The sequence below is a fragment of the Felis catus genome, chromosome B4 (assembly GCF_018350175.1).
Source record: "Felis catus isolate Fca126 chromosome B4, F.catus_Fca126_mat1.0, whole genome shotgun sequence".
In the NCBI taxonomy this organism is placed as follows: Eukaryota; Metazoa; Chordata; class Mammalia; order Carnivora; family Felidae; genus Felis; species Felis catus.
Genome location: NC_058374.1, coordinates 94551233 through 94574371, shown reverse-complemented (window position 1 = coordinate 94574371; position 23139 = coordinate 94551233). Strand labels below are relative to the sequence as shown.

The following is a 23139-nucleotide window of genomic DNA, read 5'->3' as shown; positions in this document are numbered from 1 at the left end:
ATGGAAAGGATACATCCTGCCCAGTCTTCCTACAGGGACTCACATCAGTGGTTTGGATGGAGTGAGGGGGAATGTAAGGGCAGGCACAAGGGTAATTAGTGTCTAGGTTCAACCCACGCAGTGCCTACAGCAGAAGAGCTGGCTCAGAGTGTGGGCTCACACATTTGGCAACCCACTAGCTGTGTGTGTGTGTGTGTGTGTGTGTGTGTGTGTGTGTGTGTGTTTAACTAGCTTGCAAAATGTTGAGCTGCCTTTTTTCCATGGTCATTTGGCAAGGATGTTCTTGTTGGCAAACAGCAGCAAGAGCCAGGTACCAGAGATATCCACAAATAGGTTTTCTCATTACTGAGATTCTGGTCTGGTTTCATTCTTTTCACAGGGGAGAAGAGGGAGGGCATTTTCAGGTATGCCAAGATAGGGTTAATAACAAAATGAAAATAACAGAGGAGGGTCAGTGAACTTAAAGACAGTGAATCAATAGAAATTATCTAATTTGAACAACAGAAAGAAAAGAAATTGAAAAAATAAGTCAACTGAGACTCCAGGAACCCATACAGTATCAAAGGTCTAACGTTTGTATCACTGGAGTCCTAAAAACATGTAAGAAAGACATTATTACAGAAAAACAAATATGAAGAAATAATAGCTGAAAACTTCCTGGATGTCCTGAAAATTTACAAATTCAGCACATACAAATGTGCTATAAATTTACAAATTCAGAAACAATATAATCCCAAACAATATAATCTCAAAGAAAACTATGCCCCTACCCAGCCACATCATAATAAAACTGCTGAAAACCAAAGATAAAATATCTCACAGTCAGAGAAAAATGACATATGCAAAGGAAAAATGATTCAAATAACTGTCTATTTCTCATCAGAAACCATGAAGGTCAGAAGACAGTAGGTCAAAATTTTTTAAATGTTGGGGAAAGAAGTATGAATTCTAAATCCACAATCATTCTTGAAGGCTTAATATTCCTCTCACACTAATAGATGAAAGCAGTAAAAAAAATCAGCAAGGATAGAGATAACCTGAACAACAATGTCAACCAACTTAACCTAATTAGCATTTATAGAAGATATTACCCAACAATAGCAGAATGCACATTCTTTTCAAGTGCACATGGAAAATTTACCAAGATAGACTCTATCTTGGGTCATGAAGCAAGCCTTAACAAATTTAAAAGAATTAGAATCATACAAATTATGTTCTCTGTCCATAAGAGAAATAAACTTGAAATCAGTAACAGAAAAACATAGAAAAAAATCACACATATTTGGAAATTAAGAAGCACAGTTCTGGCAACCCATGAGTCAAAGAGGTGGCCTCAGGAAAATTAGGAAATATTTTAAGCCTGAAGAAAATTAAAATATGTCAAAAACTGAAACAGGCAGCTAAAGCCATAGAGAGAGGGAAACGTACACATCAAATGCTTATATTAGAAAACAAAGAATGATCTCAAATCAGGAACTAAGTTTCCACCTTAAGGAACTAGAAAAAGAAGAGCAAACTGAACCTAAAGCAGGCAAAAGAAGGAAATAAAGAGTAAAAATCAGTGCTACTGAAAACTAGCACAATACAGAAAATCAATGAAACCAAAAGCTGCCAACAAAACGTTTAAGTGTCTACCCAGATTGATCAAGAAAAAAAAGATAAAATAAGCATATTATCAATATGGTGAACAGAAGAGGAAATATCACTACAGACTCAGAGTCTGTAAAGGGCTAATAAGAAATACTCTGAACTGTGTCCATATTTGAAATGGACTTACTCCTTGGGGGCAACAGAGAAGGAGGACAAACTACCAAAATCACTAAGCAGAAAGAGATAACATGAATAGTCTTATATCTATTGGATAAATTTAATCTGTAGTTAAGATCTTCCAACAAAGCAAACTACAGGCAAAGATGGTTTCACTGGTTAAGTCTACCAAATATTTAAAGAGGAAATAAATCCAATTCCACACAATCTTACCCAGAGAATTTAAAAGGGTGGAACCCTTCCCAAATAATTTTAAGAAGCTATTTTACCCTGACACCAAAGCCAGAAAAACACCATCTATGAAAACTTCAGATCAATATCCTCATGAATGTAGGTGCAAAATCCTCAACATAATACTAGTAAATTGAACCTAGCAATACGTGTAAAGGCAATACCTCACGACAAACTGAGGTTTATCCCAGGAATATAAGGTTTGTTCAAAATTTAAAAGTTAAGGAGAGGAAGCAGGAGCAGAAGAGAATCTCCCTCAGTTAAAAAAAAAAAAAAAGCACTGGGGTACCTGGGTGGCTCAGTCAGTTAAGTAACTGACTCTGACTCTTAGTTTTGGCTCAGGTCACGATCTCATGGTTTGTGGGTTTGAGCCTTGCATCAGGATCTGTGCTGACAGCACAGAGCTTGCTTGGGATTTTCTCTCTCCCTCTCTCTCTGCCCTTTCCCTGTTTACGCTCTCTCTCTCAAAATAAATAAAAAGACATTTTAAAGGGGGAAAAAAGCATTGTATCATACTCAATAATTTTAAAAAACTGAATAATGGCCCTCTTAGATCAGGGACAGGGCAAGTACATCTGCTGTCTCTACTTCTCTATTCAACATTATACCCAAAGTCCTACCCAGTGCAATAAAGCAAAAAAAAAAAAAAAAAAAAATGTATCTAAAGGCATAGAGTTTGGGATATACAACTGTCCTAATTTGCATATGACATTATTGTAAACACAGAAAATCCCCAAAAATCTATAAAAAAAAAAAGATCTTAGAACTAATAAATGACTTCATTAAGTTGCAGGACCTAACCAATATATAAATATCAATACTATTTTTATATGTTGGTAATGAATAATTGGAACCTAAAACTGAGGAAAAAAACTATTATTTATAATGCCTCAAAGAGAAACATGAAATATTTAGACATAAATCTAACAAAATATGTGCAGGATTTACATGCTGAAATGTATAAAACATTGATGAAAGAAATCAAAGAAGGCCTAAATAAATGGAGAGATATACCATGTTGATGGATCGGAAGATTCAATTTTGTTAAGATACCAACTTTCCACATATGGATCTCTGAACTTAATACAATTCTAATCAAAATCCCAGCAGGACTGTACAGATACTAACAAGATAATTCCAATATTTATATGAGAAATCAAAGGAACTAGAATAGCCAAAATTTTGAAAAAGACAGATTTGGAGCACTTACACTATATGATTTCAAGACTTATAATAAAAGCACAATAACCAAGATAGAAATCAGAGTTTTGTTTTGTTTCTCATCTTCTCCCTTTTCCTCATCTGTTTCTATTCTGTCTCTTAGGGCTGAAAAGTAGGGGGGAATTTTTATGTGCAGAAAATATATCCCTTAAAAATAGAAATTCCCTGGGGTGCCTGGGTGGCTCAGCTGGGTTAAATGCCCAAATGCAGCTCAGGTCATGATCTTGCAGAATGTGGGTTCAAGCTCCATGTCAGGTTCTGTGTTGTCAGTTCAGAGCCTGGAGTCTGCTTTGGATTCTATGTCTTCCTCTCCTTCTCTGCCCCTCCCCTGCTCGCTCTCTCTCTCTCTCTCTCTCTCTTTCAAAAATACACATTAAAAGAGGATATTTGCAAATGAGAAGACATTTATTAAAAAAACAGATGTTCTCTATTAGTCATATCCTATATTCCCACTGCCTCATTTTATGTCTGATTTATCTTCACTGTGTGACAGAGTTGTTTTTTTTTTTCTTTTCTCATCTTCTCCCTCTCCCTCATCTGTTTCTATTCTATTTCTCAGGGCTGAAAAGGGGGGAGACTTATAGCCAGAAAATATATCTCTTAAAGATAGTGTAGTATTGGCAGAATGATGGGCACATAGATCAATGGAACAGAATATTTGTCTAGATATAGATCTACATAAATATGGCCAATTGATTTTTTGCTAGATAAAAAATACTACTGATTTTTTACTAAAAGTAATTCAATGGAGAATGGTTATTAAACAAATAAATCTGGAATAATTGGACATCAATACACAAGGAGATTAATCTCAACTTATATCTCAAACTTTACACAAAAATTAACTCAAAATGGATCATAGGCTTAAAAGTAAAATGTAAAACTCTAAAACTTTTAGAAGGAAACAGAAGAAAATTTGGGGGAACTTAGAGTAGGCAGTATCTATATTGCATAGATAAAAAGCTTAAACTGTATAGGAAAAAATGGATAAATTGGACATTATAAAAATTTTAGGGGCGCCTGGGTGGCCCAGTCCAGTTGAGCATCCGACTTCGGCTCAGGTCATGATCTCACAGTTCGTGAGTTCGAGCCGTGCATCGGGTTCTGTGCTGACAGCTCAGAGCCTGGAGCCTGCTTCAGATTCTGTGTCTCCCTCTCTCTCTGACCCTCCCCCGCTCATGCTCTGTCTCTCTGTGTCTCTCAGAAATGAATAAATGTTAAAAAAATTTTTTTTTAAATTTTTAAACTTTTGTTCTGGGAAAGACACTGTTAAAAGAATGAAAAGTTACAGACTGGGAGAAAATATTCACAAATCACAAATCCAACGAAGTTCTTATATACAGAATATTTAAACAATTCTCTAAGCTCAAAGGTAAGAAAACTTCAATGGGCATAAAATTTGAACAGACACTTTACCAAAGAAAACATACAAATAGCAAACAAGCACATTAAATGATACTCGACATCATCCATCATTAGGAAAATGCAAGTTAAAACACAGTGAGATACCACTATAGAATAGCTTTTTATTACAGAACAGCTATAAGAAAAAAATTTTAAACTGATAATACCAAGAACTGGCAATAAAGAGAAGCAATCGGATGTCTCATATGCTGCAGGTGGTAATGGCAAATGGTATGGCCACGCTAGAAAATTTGGCAATTTCTATAAAGCTAAGCTTACACTTAAAATATGACCCAGGAGCCTTTATTCTAAATATTACCCTATAGAAATTAAAACTCTTGGGGCACCTGGGTGGCTCAATCAGTTGTGTCTGACTTTGGCTCAGGATCATGATCTCAGCTTGTGAGTTTGAGCCTCGCATCAGGCTCTGTGCTGAAAGCTCGGAGCCTGGAGCCAGCTTCAGATTCTGTCTCCCTCTCTCTCTGCCCCTCCTCCACTTGCACTCTGTCTTTCAAAAATAAATAAACATTAAAAAAAAAAAAAGAAATTAAAACTCTTGACCACATAAAAAACTGTGCATTAGTATTTAAAGAAGCTATTCGTAATTGTCCCAAACTGGAAATAATCCAATAGGCAAGTGGATAAACAAAATGTATTATAAACAGTCAACAGAGTCTTTCTCAGCAATAAAAAGGAATGAACTATCGATCAAAGACTTTATGCTTAGTGAAAGAAGCCATACTAAAAATGTTATATACCATAGATTTCATTTATGTGACATTCCAGAAAAGCAAAACTATAGGGACAGAGAACAGATCAACTGTCACTAAGGTCTTGGGATGGGTGATAAGTTTCCCTTATGAAGCATCAGTGAAATGTTTCAGGTGAGGGAGCTATTGTTTGTGCTGATCATGATAGCAGTTCTACAACTCTATGAATTTGTCAAAACTCACAAAACTATATACAGGATAAAAATTTAATATTACTGTATGTAAATTAAAAATAAAAGAAAGCTGAAGTAGCTATGCTATTATCAGAATATAAGAGCAGAAATCAATGAAAAACAAAACAGAAAAATGATTAGGAACATAAATTTAACCAAAGCTGGATCTTCAAAGGGTTTGAAAAACTGATGAACCTCTTGCCAGATGGATCAAGAATAAAAAGACACAAATTGCTGATATCAAGAAGAGCAAAAGGATCATCACTACAGATTCTATAGGCACTCAAAGTAAAATAAGGGAATATGATGAATAACTTTATGCCAGTGAATTTGACAACTTAGATGAAATCAGTAAATTCACTGAAACACATAAACTGCCTAAGCTGACAACTACCAATAGATAACCTGAATAGCCCAGTATCTAGTAAAGACATTGAATTAGAAAGGGAGGACCTTCCTATAAAGAAAACTCCAGGCCCAGCTGACCTCACTCAATGAAAACTGCCAAAGATTTATAGAAGAAACATCAACTCCATCCATGCCTTTCTGGAAAACAGAAGAGGAGAGAACACTTCCTAGTTCACTTAACTATCTCATAACTTTTAAAACATCAAATGGAGAGCAGTACTTTCATTACTTACAAGGCCCCCAGATCGAAATCATTGCCCAAGAATTCCTCCAGCAGACTTGTATCCAGCGTCGGGTTCCCCAGACTGTCACTGGTCCCGTGAGCTGCGAAGGCAAATTGAAAATCGTGAGATTCATGAAGATTTCAGAATGGCTAACAGCTAAAGATATTGACATGGCTACACCCAAGAATTTTAAAGCAACTAAATGGCATAATACATTTACTGAGAGTGTGATCTTTCTTCCATTCAAATATTTCCTTAGAAATCTTTTTAGATTTACTCTCCTTCCCTGCCTGTCCAAGGCTGGTGTAGGTACCCTTTTTATGTGCCTCCATTAACACCCTGTGCTTTGCCTTATATACTATTATAATTGCTTGCCTTTGTGGCTGTTTCTCCATCTAAAGTCCTTAGGAGCAGGGGTGTTGTCCTTCTTAAAGTAGCCACATGAATCTATGGTATAAAAAAGGCAGCAATAAACATTTATGGGATGGATGTATGCATATATAGATGGATGATGGATGGATGGATGGATGGATGAAGTAAAGGAAGGAAGGAAGGAAGGAAGGAAGGAAGGAAGGAAGGGAGGAAGGGAGGGAGGGAGGAAGGTGGGATGGTTGGGCAGATTATTTCCAGTTAAGCTCAACAAGAAGTTCACTATCTTGCTTCACATTTTTGTTAGACTTCACAAAATGTAACACAATATTTCTATCCTTTTCCTTGATTTAAAAAAATGAAAATAAACTTACTGGTTTCTTTCTGATAATAATAAAGATGTTAGAATTTAAAAAGAATATAAAACATAGGAATATATAATAAAGAAACAAAACAATATTTGTAGAAATATTTGTAGAACAATTTGTAGAAACAATATTTGTAGAAAATATGACTCTATACCTAGTAAATTCAGGAGAAAAAAGTGACAACAATTCAAAATAACCAGAAAACTCAACAGAGTAGTTGATTAAAAGTAAAAAAAAAAAATAATTACCTCCTTACACACAAAAAATAACCAATCAACAATTCTGACAAATATAGTGCAGAAGATTCCATTCAAAATGACAAAAAGTATAAAATACCTAAACATATATTTGGGGACAATATTAAAAAAAAAAACTCTATGAGGGGTCATAGGAAGAGATTTGAACAAATGGAAAGACATTGATCTTAGACTAAAGGATTCAGTGTCATAAAACTTTTACTAGACATTATTGATAACATCTGCCAAACCCATATATTCATTTTCTAAGAACTTTACCCTTGTGAAAATAGTCTCTAGCAGCCATATTTGTAATACAACCTCTACAGGTACCTGAATCAGGAAGAACCAATCCATTGGCTAGCCAGTGACCAATTCAATTATTTCTCCTAAGAATTTGAACTAGATTTTATTATTTTTTAAAAATGTTTACTTATTGGACTCTTAAAAACTGAGAACAAACTGAGGGTTGGGGGGGTGGGAGGGAGGGGAGGGTGGGTGATGGGTATTGAGGAGGGCACCTTTTGGGATGAGCACTGGGTGTTGTATGGAAACCAATTTGACAATAAATTTCCTATATTGAAAAAAATAAAAATAAAAAAATAAATGTTTACTTATTAATTTTGAGAGAGACAGAGTATGAATGAGGAATGGACAGAGAAAGACAGAGAGAGAGAGATAATCCCAAGCAGGCTTTGTGCCATCAATGCAGAGCCCAACACAGGACTCAATCTCACAAACCCTGAGGTCATGACCTGAGCCAAAATCAAGAGTCAGATGGTTAACTGACTGAGCCACCCAGGTGCCCCGAACTAGACTTTAGAGCTGATGATTGAGATTAAGTCATATAATTATTAGGCAAACTAGAGTAATAGTCAAAATATCTCCATAACATTAACCCAGGTCCTTCTTGATTTTTCAATCCTTCCTAAAGCCTGGTTGTTTGACTTTTACTCCAATTACATGACAAACTCTTGCATATACCCTATTAACCCCTTTGAACTGGTTTGTGTGTTGCCTGAAATTAATGCCCGAATTAGAGTGTTCTGAAGTTCTTCTAGAAGAATAAATAGTCAAAAATCACCAGAAAAATTATGGAGGAGGAGGTAAATAAATATTGAGAAATACACGCAAGGACACATCAAAGGATATAGGATATATCCAGGATATATCAAGAAATATCACATATACATGTAACATATTAGGCCTTTAAGCACACAATAAACAAATCCTTTGACAGCAGTGAGAAAAGAGTGATTATTCAATAAAAGTTTTGGGGAACCCTGGTTAGACATATGAGGGGTAAAATATGGATTATTTTCCTACTTCCACACCAAAATTCCAGATAGAGCAAAAATTCCAACATAAATAAATAAAACTATAGAAAGAAGTGTGAGTTAATATTCTTATGATCTTGGGGTGCCTGGGTGGCTTAGTCAGTTAAGTGTCATACTTCAGCTCAGGTCATGATCTCATGGCTCATGGGTTCGAGCCCCACGTAGGGCTCTGTGCTGACACCTCGGAGCCTGGAGCTTGTTTCAGATTCCGTGTCTCCCTCTTTCTCTCGGCCTCTCCCCCACTCGCACTCTGTAAATTTCTCTCTCAAAAATAAATAAACGTTAAAAAAATTTAAAGAATATATTCTTATGATCTTAAGATAAAGGTTTCTCCAAACGCAGCCTAAAAGCCAAAAATTATGATGAAAAAGATTGATAAATTTAACTTTGTGCATTTTTTGAGAGGGAAAGAATTTTTAACAATTTATTTTGAAATAATTTCAAACCCAAAGAGAAGCTACAGGAACTCACTTGCACCCTTCACTTATATTCACCAATTATTAACTTCGTGGGTTTTTTCCTAGGCACAATTTAATATATAACACATCAACTGTCTAGCCCCCACACCAATATCCCTCATGTAATCCAGTTCCTTGTATTCTTCCAGGGGCAAGGGACGCTCACATTCAGATCACAGCACTAGTGACAGGAGGACCATTATATGTTTAGCTTTTGGCTTTCTACTTCACCAATTAAAATAAAATTTTTAAAATCTTGAGCACCTCCCAAATGGGAAACATTGATGGATATCAGAGACAGGTGGAAGAGAGGGAGGAAGAAAGAGAAGAGGAGGGAATGAGAAGAGAGATCACCCACTTTTTTCAGTGACATAAACTAAGAGGGAAATAGATGGAAGATATTCTTAAGTGTTGCGATGGTGAGAAATGACCTCCTAGTACATACTGGAGTTTAGTCTTGAGTGAGATGTTAAAGAAAGAATAGGATGGAGATGAGCAGGGGAAGACATATTCGTTCTATCACTGATTCAACTAATATTTATCAAGCACCTACCCGGGGCACCTGGGTGGCTCAGTCACTTGAGCAGTTGAATGTCTGACTTCAGCTCAGGTCATGATCTCACAGTTGGTGAGCTGGCTCGCTGCTGTTAGTGCAGAGCCCGCCTTAGATCCTCTGTCCCCCTCTCTCTGCCCCTCCCCTGCTTGCACTCTTCTAAAAAAAAAAAAAAAAAAGCACCTACCAAGAAGGGGGTAAAACAGACAAAAAGACAAATTGCCTCATTCCCTCAGGGGGCCTGAATTCTAAGGGAGGGAAAAGTGGCATCAATGGGGGCCAGGGGAGGACTGATGTGACATATAAGAAACAATAAGTAAACAGGATATTTTCATAAGAAAGTGAAACAGAGTGATATGATAAGCTGCAGGCTTATCATATCAGAAGGAAAGAGTTCCTTCTGATTGGAAGGGCGTCTCAGAAAAGAGCCAGCCATGCAAAGACCAAGAGCAGAGCGTGGAAGGCAGAGGAGAACAGGAAGGGCAAGAGCACAGGGCCGGCTTGAGAAACAATTCCAGGGTGGCTAAAGCACACGAGCACAAGGAAGGGGCTAGGGGAGGTGGTCAGAGCAATGGGAAGCCTTTTGAAAGCGATATGATACGCTTGACATCTTTAAAAGTTTTCCTCCCTACAGCCACTGTGACAAACAGTATGGAGGTTCCTCAAAAAATTAAAAATGGAAATACCATCTGATCTAGCAATTCCACTACGGGTTATTTACCCAAAGAAAATAGAAACACTGATCTGAAAAGTTATAGGGGCATCCTGAAAAGTTATAGTTGAGCATCCGACTTTGGCTCAAGTCATGACCTCGCAGTTTGTGAGTTCAAGCCTCACGTTGGACTCTCTGCATCAGTGCAGAGCCTGCTTTGGATCCTCTGTCCCCCTCTGTCTTTGCACCCTCCTGATGGCTCTGTCTCTCTCTCCAAAATAAGCATTAAAAAAAAAAAAGATACATGCAACCCTATGTTTACTGCAGCATTATTTACAATATCCAAGATATGGAAGCAACCTAAGTGCCCATCAATGGACTAACAGATAAAGAAGATGTGGTATATATCTACAGTGGAATATTACACAACCACAAAAAGGATGTGATAGCGCTATTGGTGACAACATGGATGGACCTAGAGGGTACCATGCTAGGTGCAATAAGTCAGACTGAGAAAGACAAATACCATATGATTTCACCCATGTGTAGAATCCACAAAAAATAAATGAATAAACAAAAAGAAAAAAAAGAAGGCCATTCTGGTTGCTTTGTGGGAAAGGACTATAAAGGGATAAGAACAGAAGGAAAATGAAGTCCAGAGCTATCATAGCTGTCCAGGGACATTCAGAGGTAGCTTGGATTTTTGACTCTGAGCCAAGGCAAAGAGAACCACTTTACCTAACTCATCAATCCTCATAAGAGCCCTAGGAGGTGGACACTAATGTTTCCAGCTTACACAGAAGACAAAGTGGTTACATAGGTAACTAGCTTGTCCAGGGTCTCACAGCTAGTAAGTGGTACGCAGGGAATCCAAGCAGGCTGCCTGATTCCTGAGCATGCGCCCACTCCCCTCCCCACCATCACCACCCCATCCCATGCTCCAAATTGCAGACAGGACTGACTTGCTTCTACTACTTCACTGGGCTTTGGTCAAGCCAATTGCTAAGAGAAGCAGATGGAGGGAAGGATCTGTTTAATTTCCCACTGAAGCCCCTGCTGGTGTCCCATCTGCTTTATACAGTGTGCTCGCGCGCACACACACATACACACACACACACACACACACACACACAATGCTCCAGCAAAAATTGGAGGTGGCCAACACATGCTAAGACCTGACCAATGTATCACTTGCTTTCTATGACCCATGCTCCCCCACCTCCATCCCCCAGGCAGAAATAGGAGACGGTCCACAGCTCCCAGGACCTGCCCCATGTAGCCTGTCCAAACACTTTAATGAACAAGGAGAGTTGGTCCCCGCAGTAGCCAACTTTCTCTAGGACTCTAAAATCACATCTATACCTTCCAGACTCAAAGGAAATTACTCAACAAGATAAATCCATACTGTCAGATAAAATTGTTTTCAGAAGGCTTTACACGCACACAGGGAAACTCTTAAATGACTGTTAAATAAATCTCATGCTTTTAAAAATAATCACTTTGCTATAAATGTCTTAAACACTTATTTATTACACCCAAGCCTGCAGAGATGGCATTGTTAGGCAGCCCACCCCCTGTCAGGGAGGCTCGCTTTCAAGCCTGGATTCTACCCTTTTCTACATTTGTCTTTTGTGGCTGTCACCATCCTACTCAGAACGGGAGAAGCTGCCCAGGCCTCCTGGGAATGCCAGAGAACTGCCCTCTTTATTGCTCTCAGAAAGAAAGCCCTTCTTCACCCTAGGTCTCTGCCTCCCCTTCTAGGCACAGCAACAGCTGACACATGGTAACTTGTCCTGCTACCCCTAGGCCTTGGACAGACAAGAAAAAAACACATAGTTAGGGGATCAATCCACTAGGGATTAGCACAGACAAGTCCAAGTTGAATACACAGGACTTGTTAATAGACATATATATACCTTTGGGGAAACAATACTTCTCCAGAGGTGTGAGTAGGGAGCAAGAACCTTCCTTTTATTTATTCTGCTTTCTCCATCCACCTGCCCATCCACCACCCACCAGTCCTTTCCTGTTACCTTCTGATAGACTCCCTTCCCACATCACTTTCCTCAACCCAGATGCCACCTGTCCCTTCCCTTACTGACTCTTTCACCTTTTGTCCTGCAGCATCCCTGCCCAGAGCACTCAGACAACAGCCAAGATGACAAATTTGTCTATTACAACAACTCTAGGTTTGTTTTTTTTTTAGTTGAGAGAGAGAGAGAGAGAGAGAGAGCACGAGGGGCAGAGGGAGAGAGAGAATCCTAAGCAGGCTCCATGCTCAGCCTGAAGCTCAAGGCAGGGCTCGATCTCATGAACCATGAGATCATGACCTGAGCTGAAATCAAGAGATGGTCACTTAACCAACCGAGCCACCCAGGTGCCCCTAGGTTTTTAAAAGTTTCTAAAAAGCAACAGTGAGGATCCCCTTAAATGGTTGCCCTTTGGGTTTAAACATAAAGATAGTTTCCCTATGATACACCAGTGTTCATGAGAAATTCAAGCAGAAATGCCAATGAGTACTCCAAAGGAGGAGGAGGAGGGGTAGGAGAAGAGAAGATGGAGGAGAGGAGGAGAAACCAAATTCTCTCATTTGCTAAGGACATTTTGTTTTGAAAATAAAGCTGGATTATATATATACACACATCTATATAGATGTATATATATACATACATATACATATGTACATCTATATCGATGTATATATATATATATATATACACACACATCTATACATATGTATGTATATATATACATCTATACAGATGTGTGTGTGTATATATACATCGATATAGATGTGTGTGTGTGTGTGTGTGTGTATATATATATATATATATATATATATATAATTTATTGTCAAATTGGTTTCCATACAACACCCAGTGCTCATCCCAACTGGTGCCCTCCTCAACGCCTAGCACCCACTTTCCCCTCTCCCCCACCCTCCATCAACCCTCAGTTTTTGTCTCAGTATTTAAGAGTCTATTATGGTTTGCCTCCTTCCCTCTCTGTAACTTTTTCCCCCCTTCCCCTCCCCCCTGGTCCCTGTTAAGTTTCTCAGGATCCACGTATGAGTAAAAACCTATGGTATCTGTCTTTCTCTGCCTGACTTATTTCACTTAGCATAACACTCTCCAGTTCCATCCACGTTGCTACAAAAGGCCATATTTCATTCTTTCTCATTGCCATGTAGTATTCCATTGTGTATATAAACCACAATTTCTTTTTATTTTTAATGTTTTATTTATTTTTGAGACAGGGAGAGATAGAGCATGAACAGGGGAGGGTCAGAGAGAGGGAGACACAGAATCAGAAGCAGGCTCCAGGCTCTGAGATGTCAGCACAAAGCCCGATGCGGGGCTCAAACTCACGGACTGCGAGATCATGACATGAGCCGAAGTCGGCCGCCCAACCGACTGAGCCACCCAGGCGCCCCTAAACCGCAATTTCTTTATCCATTCATCAGTTGATGGACATTTAGGCTCTTTCCATAATTTGGCTATTGTTGAAAGTGCTGCTATAAACATTGGGGTACAAGTGCCCCTATGCATCAGCACTCTTGTATCCCTTGGGTAAATTCCTAGCAGTGCTATTGCTGGGTCATAGGGTAGATCGATTTTTAATTGTTTGAGGAACCTCCACACTGTTTTCCAGAGCGGCTGCACCAGTTTGCCTTCCCGCCAACAGTGCAAGAGGGTTCCCGTTTCTCCACATCCTCTCCAGCATCTATAGTCTCCTGATTTGTTCATTTTAGCCACTCTGACTGGCCTGAGGTGGTATCTCAGTGTGGTTTTGATTTGTATTTCCCTGATGAGGAGCGACCTTGAGCATCTTTTCATGTGACTGTTGGCCATCTGGATGTCTTTAAAGCTGGATTTCAAATCTAATGTCAGTGTTTAGAGCCACAGCCAATTCAGAGTTAGATGAGAAAAGATGGTATTTCCAATCATTAATTCACGAATTTTTCCATTCATTTATTCAATATATTCAATTTATTCAATATATTCAATTTATTCAATTATTCAATATTATTCAATATATTCAATATTATTCAATATATTCAATTTATTCATTTATATATATAGTGTCCACTTTGTGTCCGGGAATAAAATCAGAAATGAGTTCACAATCCAGTGAGAGGGACAAGAAAGTCAGCTAGAGCCGTACGAGTTAAATGTTAGGATGGGTGTAGACATGAATACTATGGGAGCTTTCAATTAGGCTGGCAGGGGTGGGAGAGGGGAAGGACTCCTTGCAGGTGACACTTGAGAGGAGTTTTTAAAGATAAGTAGGTAGTTATTAAGAAAAATTCTAAGAACAGAGAAGAGCATGTGCAGATGAATTTATAAAACCAGCAGCAGGACTCCTGTGGAAATGTGCCAATAGTATGGCCAGAGCCAGGTAAAGAACACGTCAGAGACAGAGACAATGCCTGTTGCAGACCCTGGTGAAAGCTGAATGCACTTCTGTTCCAACCCCTGTGGTTGTGTGGTGTGTGTCTGTCTCTCTCACTAACCTCTAAGCCTCTCTAGGGGATAAACTGCCTCTTTCGTATACATCCTAGAACAAGGGCTGGAACCTTGTTAGGCCTAGCTATTCAATAAATATTGCATCTGTTGGATAAGTAATAAAATTTGAATGAATAAATGTGATGATGAGGAGTGGAAGGGGTATCTAGAGAAACTAACAGACACCAGATCATGAAGCTTCATAGGTACCAAGGTAAGGAATTTATCTTGAAAGTTATGGAGACATTGCAACATTTCCATCAGGGGGGTAATGTGAGCAGGTTTATAGTTTCTTGCTGTTGGGAGACTGGCCTGAAGCTGAGCAAGACTAGTCAGGGATGCTGCCAACATGAGCCTTCCCTCATTAAATCACTCAACACACCTGCTACAGACCAGGAAGAGTCCCAAATGCTAGAGACACAAAGACAAGAGGCCTTAGTAGTTAAGGGTCCTGGTTCTACAATCAGGCCTGGGATCAACTCTGGCTGTAGATTTGTGCAACCAGCTGTTCAACCTTGGGCAAATCATGCAGCCCCTTGGTGCCTCAACTTCCTTACCTATAAAATGAGGATAATAAGAGCATCTACCTCATAGGATTGTTCTGAAGATTAAATTTTCTTTCATGGTTGTTTATTTATTTTGAGAGAGAGAAAAAAAACAGAACACGAGCAGGTTAGGGGCAGAGAGGGAGAGAGAGAATCCCAAGCAGGCTTTGCACTGTCAGAAGGGAGCCTGACGCGGGTCTCAAACCCACAAACCATGAGATCTTGACCTGAGCCAAAATCAAGAATCAGATGCTCAGCCAACAGAGCCAGCCAGGCACCCAAAGATGAAATGAGATAATGCATTTAAGATGCTTAGCATAGTTCCCAGCTCAATAACTACTACCCTTTGTCAGTACTATCAGTTTCTGTGCTCAGCAAGTTCACAGATTAGCGAGAAAGACTGACATAAACACATACCACAGCAATGTGATATGACAACAGAGATGTACATATGGCATTACGGGTCACCTAAATGACCTAATAAGAACAAAAAGATGCCAGGCAAAGCTTCCAGGAATAGGGGTCCATGAGGCTAGAATTGTCAGCAGGGACAGATCCTGGGGTCTTAAATGCCATGAAACTCTGATCCAGTATAGCAGCAGCGGGGAGGGGGTGTCGGGAAGGTGGAAAATCCCTGGTGTCCTGGAGCCAGCTTGTACAAAGCGTGTGCACATCTCTTCCCAAATCCCTATTTGCTGTGTTGTGTTAGCAGCTTGCCATTGGCCACGAGGGAGGGTTTACACCATGGAAATTGGCAAACACTACAAATTGGGAATTCTTTCCCCAAAGAGTTGGTTGTTGAATGTTCACCAGCACACCACTGGATGAGACTAGTATTTGAGAAGGGATACCTACTGGACTTTGTGACTGATTGGAAGGAAGCTAGGTAATTCTCTAGTCTAGTCTAGTTTTGGTGATTGGGTGGGAGGTTGTGCTCATGCTTTGAGGTAAGAAATATGAGAGATTTGGGTGAGGAGCCTGAGAAGGAGCTTGGAGGTTTCATCTGCTCGTGTCATATCATCCTGTTTTTGCACTCAGACACAGAAGGGAGCAGCAGGGCACTGCTCCCAAGAAAAACTCCACCTGATGACCTAGAATCCTTGGAGTCTCCCCAGTTCCCCTTGCACAGGAAGTTCTACATTGATCCAGGAAGAATCTAATCAGTTCTTTTAACCAGAGGGAACATGACCCATTGTTGGAAACGTGACCAAATTAAAAGACTGTCTGGACTTTAACATGATATGAATCACCTGAAATTTATGTGCCTGATAATCAAACGATAAAATAAAAATTAACCTTTATGCAACTTGAGTGAATAAATAGTTTCAGCACATTGTGTAACAGGATGGCAACGCCCACACGGGGCTTCCAGAACCGTCACAGATGCAAAATTCTGGAAAGGATCACTAAAAACTTGGCTGCCGGACTCTTACAAAGAGCAGAAGACACTGAAGAGTCTTCATGTGCCCACCAAAAACTAGCCAGGTGGGTGAACTTCATCTTCTTGCCTGTCCAGCTGCCTGAGGCTGGCAGATCAGGAGACTCTCCATGGAAATGTGTATCTGACTTCAACTGGACACTTAACAGAATTCTTAATTCATTCAGCATTTGATAAATATTTAATGAAGTGTGCATACGCTAGGCACTGGGTATGCAATAGCGAGCAACACTCAATCTTACCCTCAAGGTGAGGGAGGGGCACAGGAAAAAAAAACAAAAAACAGGCAGCACCAACATAGTGTGGTAAGTCAGGCCCAAGGAGATACCTGGGGGGCTCCCAATCCAATATTCTTAGCCAGCTTACATAACTTGTTCAAGTTGCAATAACAAATTGTTCTTGCACGGACTCAGGTGTTTTCTACTCTACCGTAATGAATGTGTTCTTGAACAACCTTGCTTTCTGCAAAATCATGTGAAAGAATGTAGGAAAGTAGGGTTGGGACAAACCACTCAAAAACTAACAAAAATAATAACATTCCTAATAAAAATGTCATGTCAAGTTATTAATATTGTTAGGTGCTTCAGCAAATAGAGAAACTTACCCTTTATAAAAAGGATGATGGAAGAAGGTTGCAAAAAAAAAAAAAAAAGAGTTACAGCTGCTGAATTATGAAGAGAAGGGGAGAGAGAGGAGGAACTTGAGATTGTGATAACTGGTTTAAATCAATTACATTACAGCCTACCCTTCCTCAGCTCAAGGACTCTCCTCTCTCTAAAGAGATTAAGCTTCTGCCCGCAGAAAAGAAGGTGGCTGGACCACTACTGGGAAGGCAGCTTATAGCGTCTGCCATATACAGCTTAAGAATGTAGTAGATCTATGATCTTTCAGCACTAACGTTATTATAATTCCATATGAATGTGCCCAATTTGCTTTTTCACAAACTCAGGAGCCATTCAGTGTAAATAATAAATGATTGCTCAATACCTTTGGAGAGCTGCCCTTGTGGTGATTTGCATAGCTTCTCAGTGAATAATCTAAAAATTTGCCTGGGATTTAAAGTAGGAGGTGAAAATGGTCAGTCTATTGTATCACGTGACCTCAATTTTCATGAAAGTATTTCAATGTCTTCATTAGTTGCTTATCAAGTTCACACTTCTTTTCCTCTCAAATTAGTGATTGGAAATGTAAATTAGGCAAGATCCTCTGGCCTTTCTGGGGGTCTGGGAATCCATTTTTCAAGGAGTTTTGGAACCTTACAGCTGAACTTCCTCCTAGCCCTTCACCATGAGGATTAAACTTTTATGCTTTGTCAATGTTCTCTTCAATAGCATATACTAACATTAATATATACAGGAATAAATAAAACACGATCAACTGCATGTTAACCAATACTAATTTTTAACTGTGGAAGATACATTTGGGAAACAGAAGCTGAAACCTTTCCTTCTTTTTTTTTTAATGTTTATTTATTTTTGAGAGAGAGAGAGAGACAGGCAGGGGAAGGGCAGAGAGAGAGGGAGACACAGAATCTGAAGCAGGCTCCAAGCTCTGAGCTGTCAGCACGGAGCCTGACGCAGAGCTTGAACTCAAGAACTGTGAGATCATGACCTGAGCCGAAGTCGGATGCTTAACCGACTGAGCCACCCAGGTGCCCTGAAAACTTTCTTTTAAATGGTATAGGAACACATCAAGGAATCCCATTTGTTTTTGTTTTTTTTTTTTTAATTTTTTTTCAACGTTTATTTATTTTTGGGACAGAGAGAGAGAGAGAGCATGAACGGGGGAGGGGCAGAGAGAGAGGGAGACACAGAATCGGAAACAGGCTCCAGGCTCTGAGCCATCAGCCCAGAGCCTGACGCGGGGTTCGAACTCCCGGACCGTGAGATCGTGACCTGGCTGAAGTCGGACTCTTAACCGACTGCGCCACCCAGGTGCCCCTGAATCCCATTTGTTTTACGTTGAAGATTTTGAAGAATTATTGTTCTGGTTTGGTCTAATGTTGCCAAGGGCCAAAAAGGAGGAAGAAGAGGAAAAAGGAAAAAGACGAAGAGGAAGACACCCCACAGGAAGGTCAGCTAAAGTGGGGATGTCCACCCACAGTCTTTGCAGGTGGTTTGGTTCCTCTGGAATGGACAGTGTTGAATATGAAATTGATGCCCCAGTGGGCAGACCCTGCATGACACAAATTAAGGGAAATGTGATGCGGAAGCTGCCCACCCTGTGGCTTTCAGGCGTGTCTGTCCTGCCTCAGCAATGCCTTCCTCCTGCCAAGCCAGGCAGATATGGAAGGGACAGCCCAGCAGAGCACTGACTGAGGGCTGAGTCTTCAGTCAAGTGTAGGATGAAGGTTCATGTCGTCTTGGGTAGGAGAAATAAGGAGGGAAGCCCAGCAGACTTGGAAAGAGGTCAGGCTTAGGGTATTTATTGATTGGTTTCATAAATATGTTTGAGTGACTACTATGTGCCAGTCCTAGCTGCTGAGGCTAAAGGAATGAATGAGACATATTTCCTTCCTTCCTGTCGTCCATAGGAGACGGACACAAAAAAAGGCAATACACGCTTTTAGAGGTGAAGTACAAAATACTATGGAATACACAGGAGCCCTCAGGGAATGATGCCAAAGTGGAAATCTCAAGAGTGCACAGCAATCAGCCAGGTGAACAGGGCAGACTAGGGCATTCCAGAAGGAGGCAGCCCCATGTAACCTGCAGGCAAGGAAAGAACGAGATTTGGAAGACCGCAATCAGGTCGACTTGGGGTCAATTCCACTTCTACTGAACCTCTCTGGGCCTGTTTCCTTATCTTGGGCGGGGGTGAGGGGGTGGGGGAGGAGGTGGGAAAAAAAGATGAGTTTTTAGCATCTTAGAGCACTGCTCACAGACTAAATGTGACGTGTCATCCTGCTGCTGTCAGACTGACTCCCAGATGAAACTCTACTCAGGCCCCCTTGACCTTTTCAACAAGGCCTACTTTCATGTTTCTGTCTGTATCATCCAATTTGAGCAAGAATCCTGACAAATCAGCTTAACCAGAATCCCCCATCCTCCATATCTGATCACCCTTGCTGTCTGATCAGCTCCCTTACCCCCACCTTGCCCCAGGGGGTGTCTGGTCACCTTGGTCAGCTCTCAGAAAGAATCCTGTTAGGTTGGTCTAGCCAGAATCCCCCCTTAGCCTGCTCCTTGGCTAGACCCATGAGGGGTTGAGCCCAGTCTCTCTCCCCTACTGCAAAATTCCATCACAGCTGTCACTATACCTGTTGTGACACTCCTTCCCTTGAATAAAGTCATCCTTACTAGGCTTTAACGAATATCACTGATTTTTTTTTTCTTTAACACTACTAATGTTCAGCACATAATAAATGTTCACTCCTTTCTTGTTCCTTCTCTGCTCCTTGCCCCCAACTCCCAAACACAGGACTCAGAACAATGAACCAATTGCTGAAATCAGGGAAGATCAGTTTCATCAAAGCAGGGGGTTAAGCGAAGGCCCAAATAACAGGAACTTGCTGGCCCTGCTCTGGAGAGTAGGTGCGGTGGGGTAGCCAGTGGCCAGTTTGTGGGAAATCAAGGTGGTAACTGGGTTTCAGGAAGCAAGAGGACGATAAAATGGAGGAGCGTTTTCCAAAGGCCTGCTAAGTTTACTGAAGTATTTGTCTGACATCTACCCTAGACTATGGGAGCCAGTGAGTCATGGCCAGTGTTATCTCTTTTTCCTTTGGGAAAGCAAAGTGGTATGAAGATGGAAAGAACATTGGACTGGGAATGAGAAGACAAAGATTTTGCCACGACCACTGGCATTTACCAGTGTGGTTTTAGACACGTCTTTCAACTTCTTTAAGGTTCCATTTTGTTCATCTGTAAAATGCCTTCCTCCCAGGGTTGCGAGAGGGACCAACGAGTGACGGAAATGAAAAAGTCTGTAAAATGTCAAACTCTATTATCCACAAGCATAATACAAATGGAAGGGTGAGAAGAAAACTTTGAAGATGGGTAGGAAGGAGCTGGCGAAATAAGAAAATGTAAAAATTTGGTGGCCGAGTAGGGACTTTTATTTTTTTCCCAACATTTCCATAAACAACCAGCAAAGGGAAGACCAAGTCCTGAGCACAGCTTGTAGCCCTGACATCCTCACTACCATGAAAGGTCAATTCAGATTCTCACACAGGAGCCTGCTGCCCCCTGGGGAGAAGAGCAGATTATTGTCTGGGTCTTATCCCCATGCAGATAAAAAGAAGAAATGGAATTTTTCCAACTGTTTCTTAAGACACAACTCTTCTGGAGATGTGTGGATAATAGATTTTAAAGTGCCCTTCTACCGATCGATTGGAATTAGCCTAGTCATGCTAACAGCCAGATCTTACCCTTTTATACCCGCACACAGAGTCATCCCAAAGTACATTTACTCTTAGCAGAAGAGACTTGACTAGCTCTTACCTTGTAAAATTTATAAGAAATAGTTTGTAGGTGTCCTTTCTGCCTCTTCCTGCATATAAGACATCGTATGTGACTTAACAGATTTGTCTCAAAGCAACAAGCTTGCCTAACCCAACAAGGGAAGAAAGGAAAGAGGAACATTGCTTCTATTCTTTCCGTCTATAGAATCCCACTGCATGGTAGAATTCCCATTGGGATACTCTAATCTGCTTTTGCACTGTTTTAATACACACAAACAGAAAAATAGCTATGTGGATTTAAAAACTGTTTCCATGCATGCTTTTATGGGCTTTTAAAAATATAAGTTGTACTGGGGTACTTTATAGGATGTTAAACAGTAATATACTCTTTTGATTCTTTTTGGATTTCTTTTTTTAAATATTTTTTAATGCTTATCTATTTTTGAGAGAGAGAGAGAGAGAGAGAGCATGAGTGGGGGCGGGGGGGTGGGAAGAAAGAGGGAGACACAGAATCTGAAGCAGGGTCCAGTTTCCCAGCTGTCAGCACAGAGCCCGATGTGGGGCGCGAACCGGCGAGCAGCAAGATCATGACCTGAGCCGACATCAGACAGTGCCCTTCTTTGGATTTCCAACCTTTACTTGCTGATTATCCACGGGCAAAAACAACAAAAACAATTAAAAGCATTAATACCTTTCAAAGAAGAGAATTTAGTTATGTGCCTCAAAGCCAGCTTCCCCAAACCCTGCCAATGCCCAGTTGAATGACCTGTTTGAGGTCAGTGGTTACCAAGGTCAGCAGATAACAATTCTCATATGAATTTTCCACCCCCCCACCCCCGAGCCTTTCTGGAAAGACACTGACAGATCAAAGATCTAGTTCTCCTACAGTGAGAGCGTCTCAGAACATAGGTTACACAAAGCAAGTTCTCTCCTTAAACTAAATTTGCAGTCTCCCGTCTTCAGAATTTCTTACAAATGGACTGTATAATTAGCACAAAATTCTTTAGGCTATTCAAGAATGGTACAATAATAACAATATATTCCTTTCAGTTTTGATTCTAGCCCCAAACAAGGAATGCTCATGAAACCTTGGAAATACAGTACTTTCACTGTTCTGTCTTTTCTGAAAAATGTTGATTTCAAGACCAATATGGAAAAGCTGAACCTTTTGCAATAAAAGGAAATACTCAGTACTTTGTCCTATGTTGCTTGGCAACTAAGGGCTATAAATGGATTTTATGATTATAAAGGCTCAGGAATTAATGTGAACATGTAAAAGTTGTAATAACTCCCTGGAGACAGAAGTGTTTCTTTGGGAAAAAAAAAAAAAGTGTGTGTGTGTGTGTGTGTGTGTGTGTGTTTGTATATAGCTTGTACTCATTCTTATTTCAAAAGAGAGAAAGAAAGAAAGAAAAAGAAAGAAAGAAAGAAATTTGGTTCCTTCACCTTGAAAATGTTATAATAAAATCAATAACTATCATTTATTTCGTCATTAATCCTCACAACCCTAAGAAACAGATGTTATTATACCCGTCCTACAGGTAGAGAAAACTAAAATTTTAAAAATGTTGAGTAACCGGCCCAAGGTCACATAACTAAGAAGCAGAGGAACCAGGATTCAAACCCAAGTATGCCTGAACCAAGGCCTATGCCATCATCCACAGCCATAGATTCACAGGAAGCATATTTCTCGGCTCCTAGTATTTGAGGATATTGGTCACTTTAACCCTATGGGAGTGACACTATTTCCAACTATTAAGTCATTTAATGTTCTCCTTAGAACACATGACCCCACATGGCTATATCTGACAATTGTTTCTTTTTTATTTTTAAAAAAATTTTTATTACATTTTTTTATTTTTGAGAGACAGAGTGAGATAGAGCATGAACGGGGGAGGGGCAGAGAGAGAAGGAGACACAGAATCCAAAGTAGTCTCCAGGCTCTGAGCAAGCATTCAGCACTGAGCCTGACACGGGGCTTGAACCCATGAACCATGAGATCATGACCTGAGCCGAAGTTGGACACTTAACCGACTGAGTTACCAGGCACCCCGACAATTGTTTCATATGCTGCTAACATC

The 23139-nt window shown here is 40.1% G+C and overlaps 1 protein-coding gene across 1 annotated transcript in view; it reads right to left on the bottom strand.

Moving 5' to 3' along the window:
* Positions 1-23139, bottom strand: part of MYRFL (myelin regulatory factor like) — a 125975-nt gene that overhangs the window by 88580 nt on the left and 14256 nt on the right. Inside the window, exon 2 of the mRNA XM_045062672.1 lies at positions 6208-6298. Within this exon, the coding sequence (XP_044918607.1) occupies positions 6208-6298 (91 nt within the window). The remainder of the gene's footprint in view (positions 1-6207; positions 6299-23139) is intronic.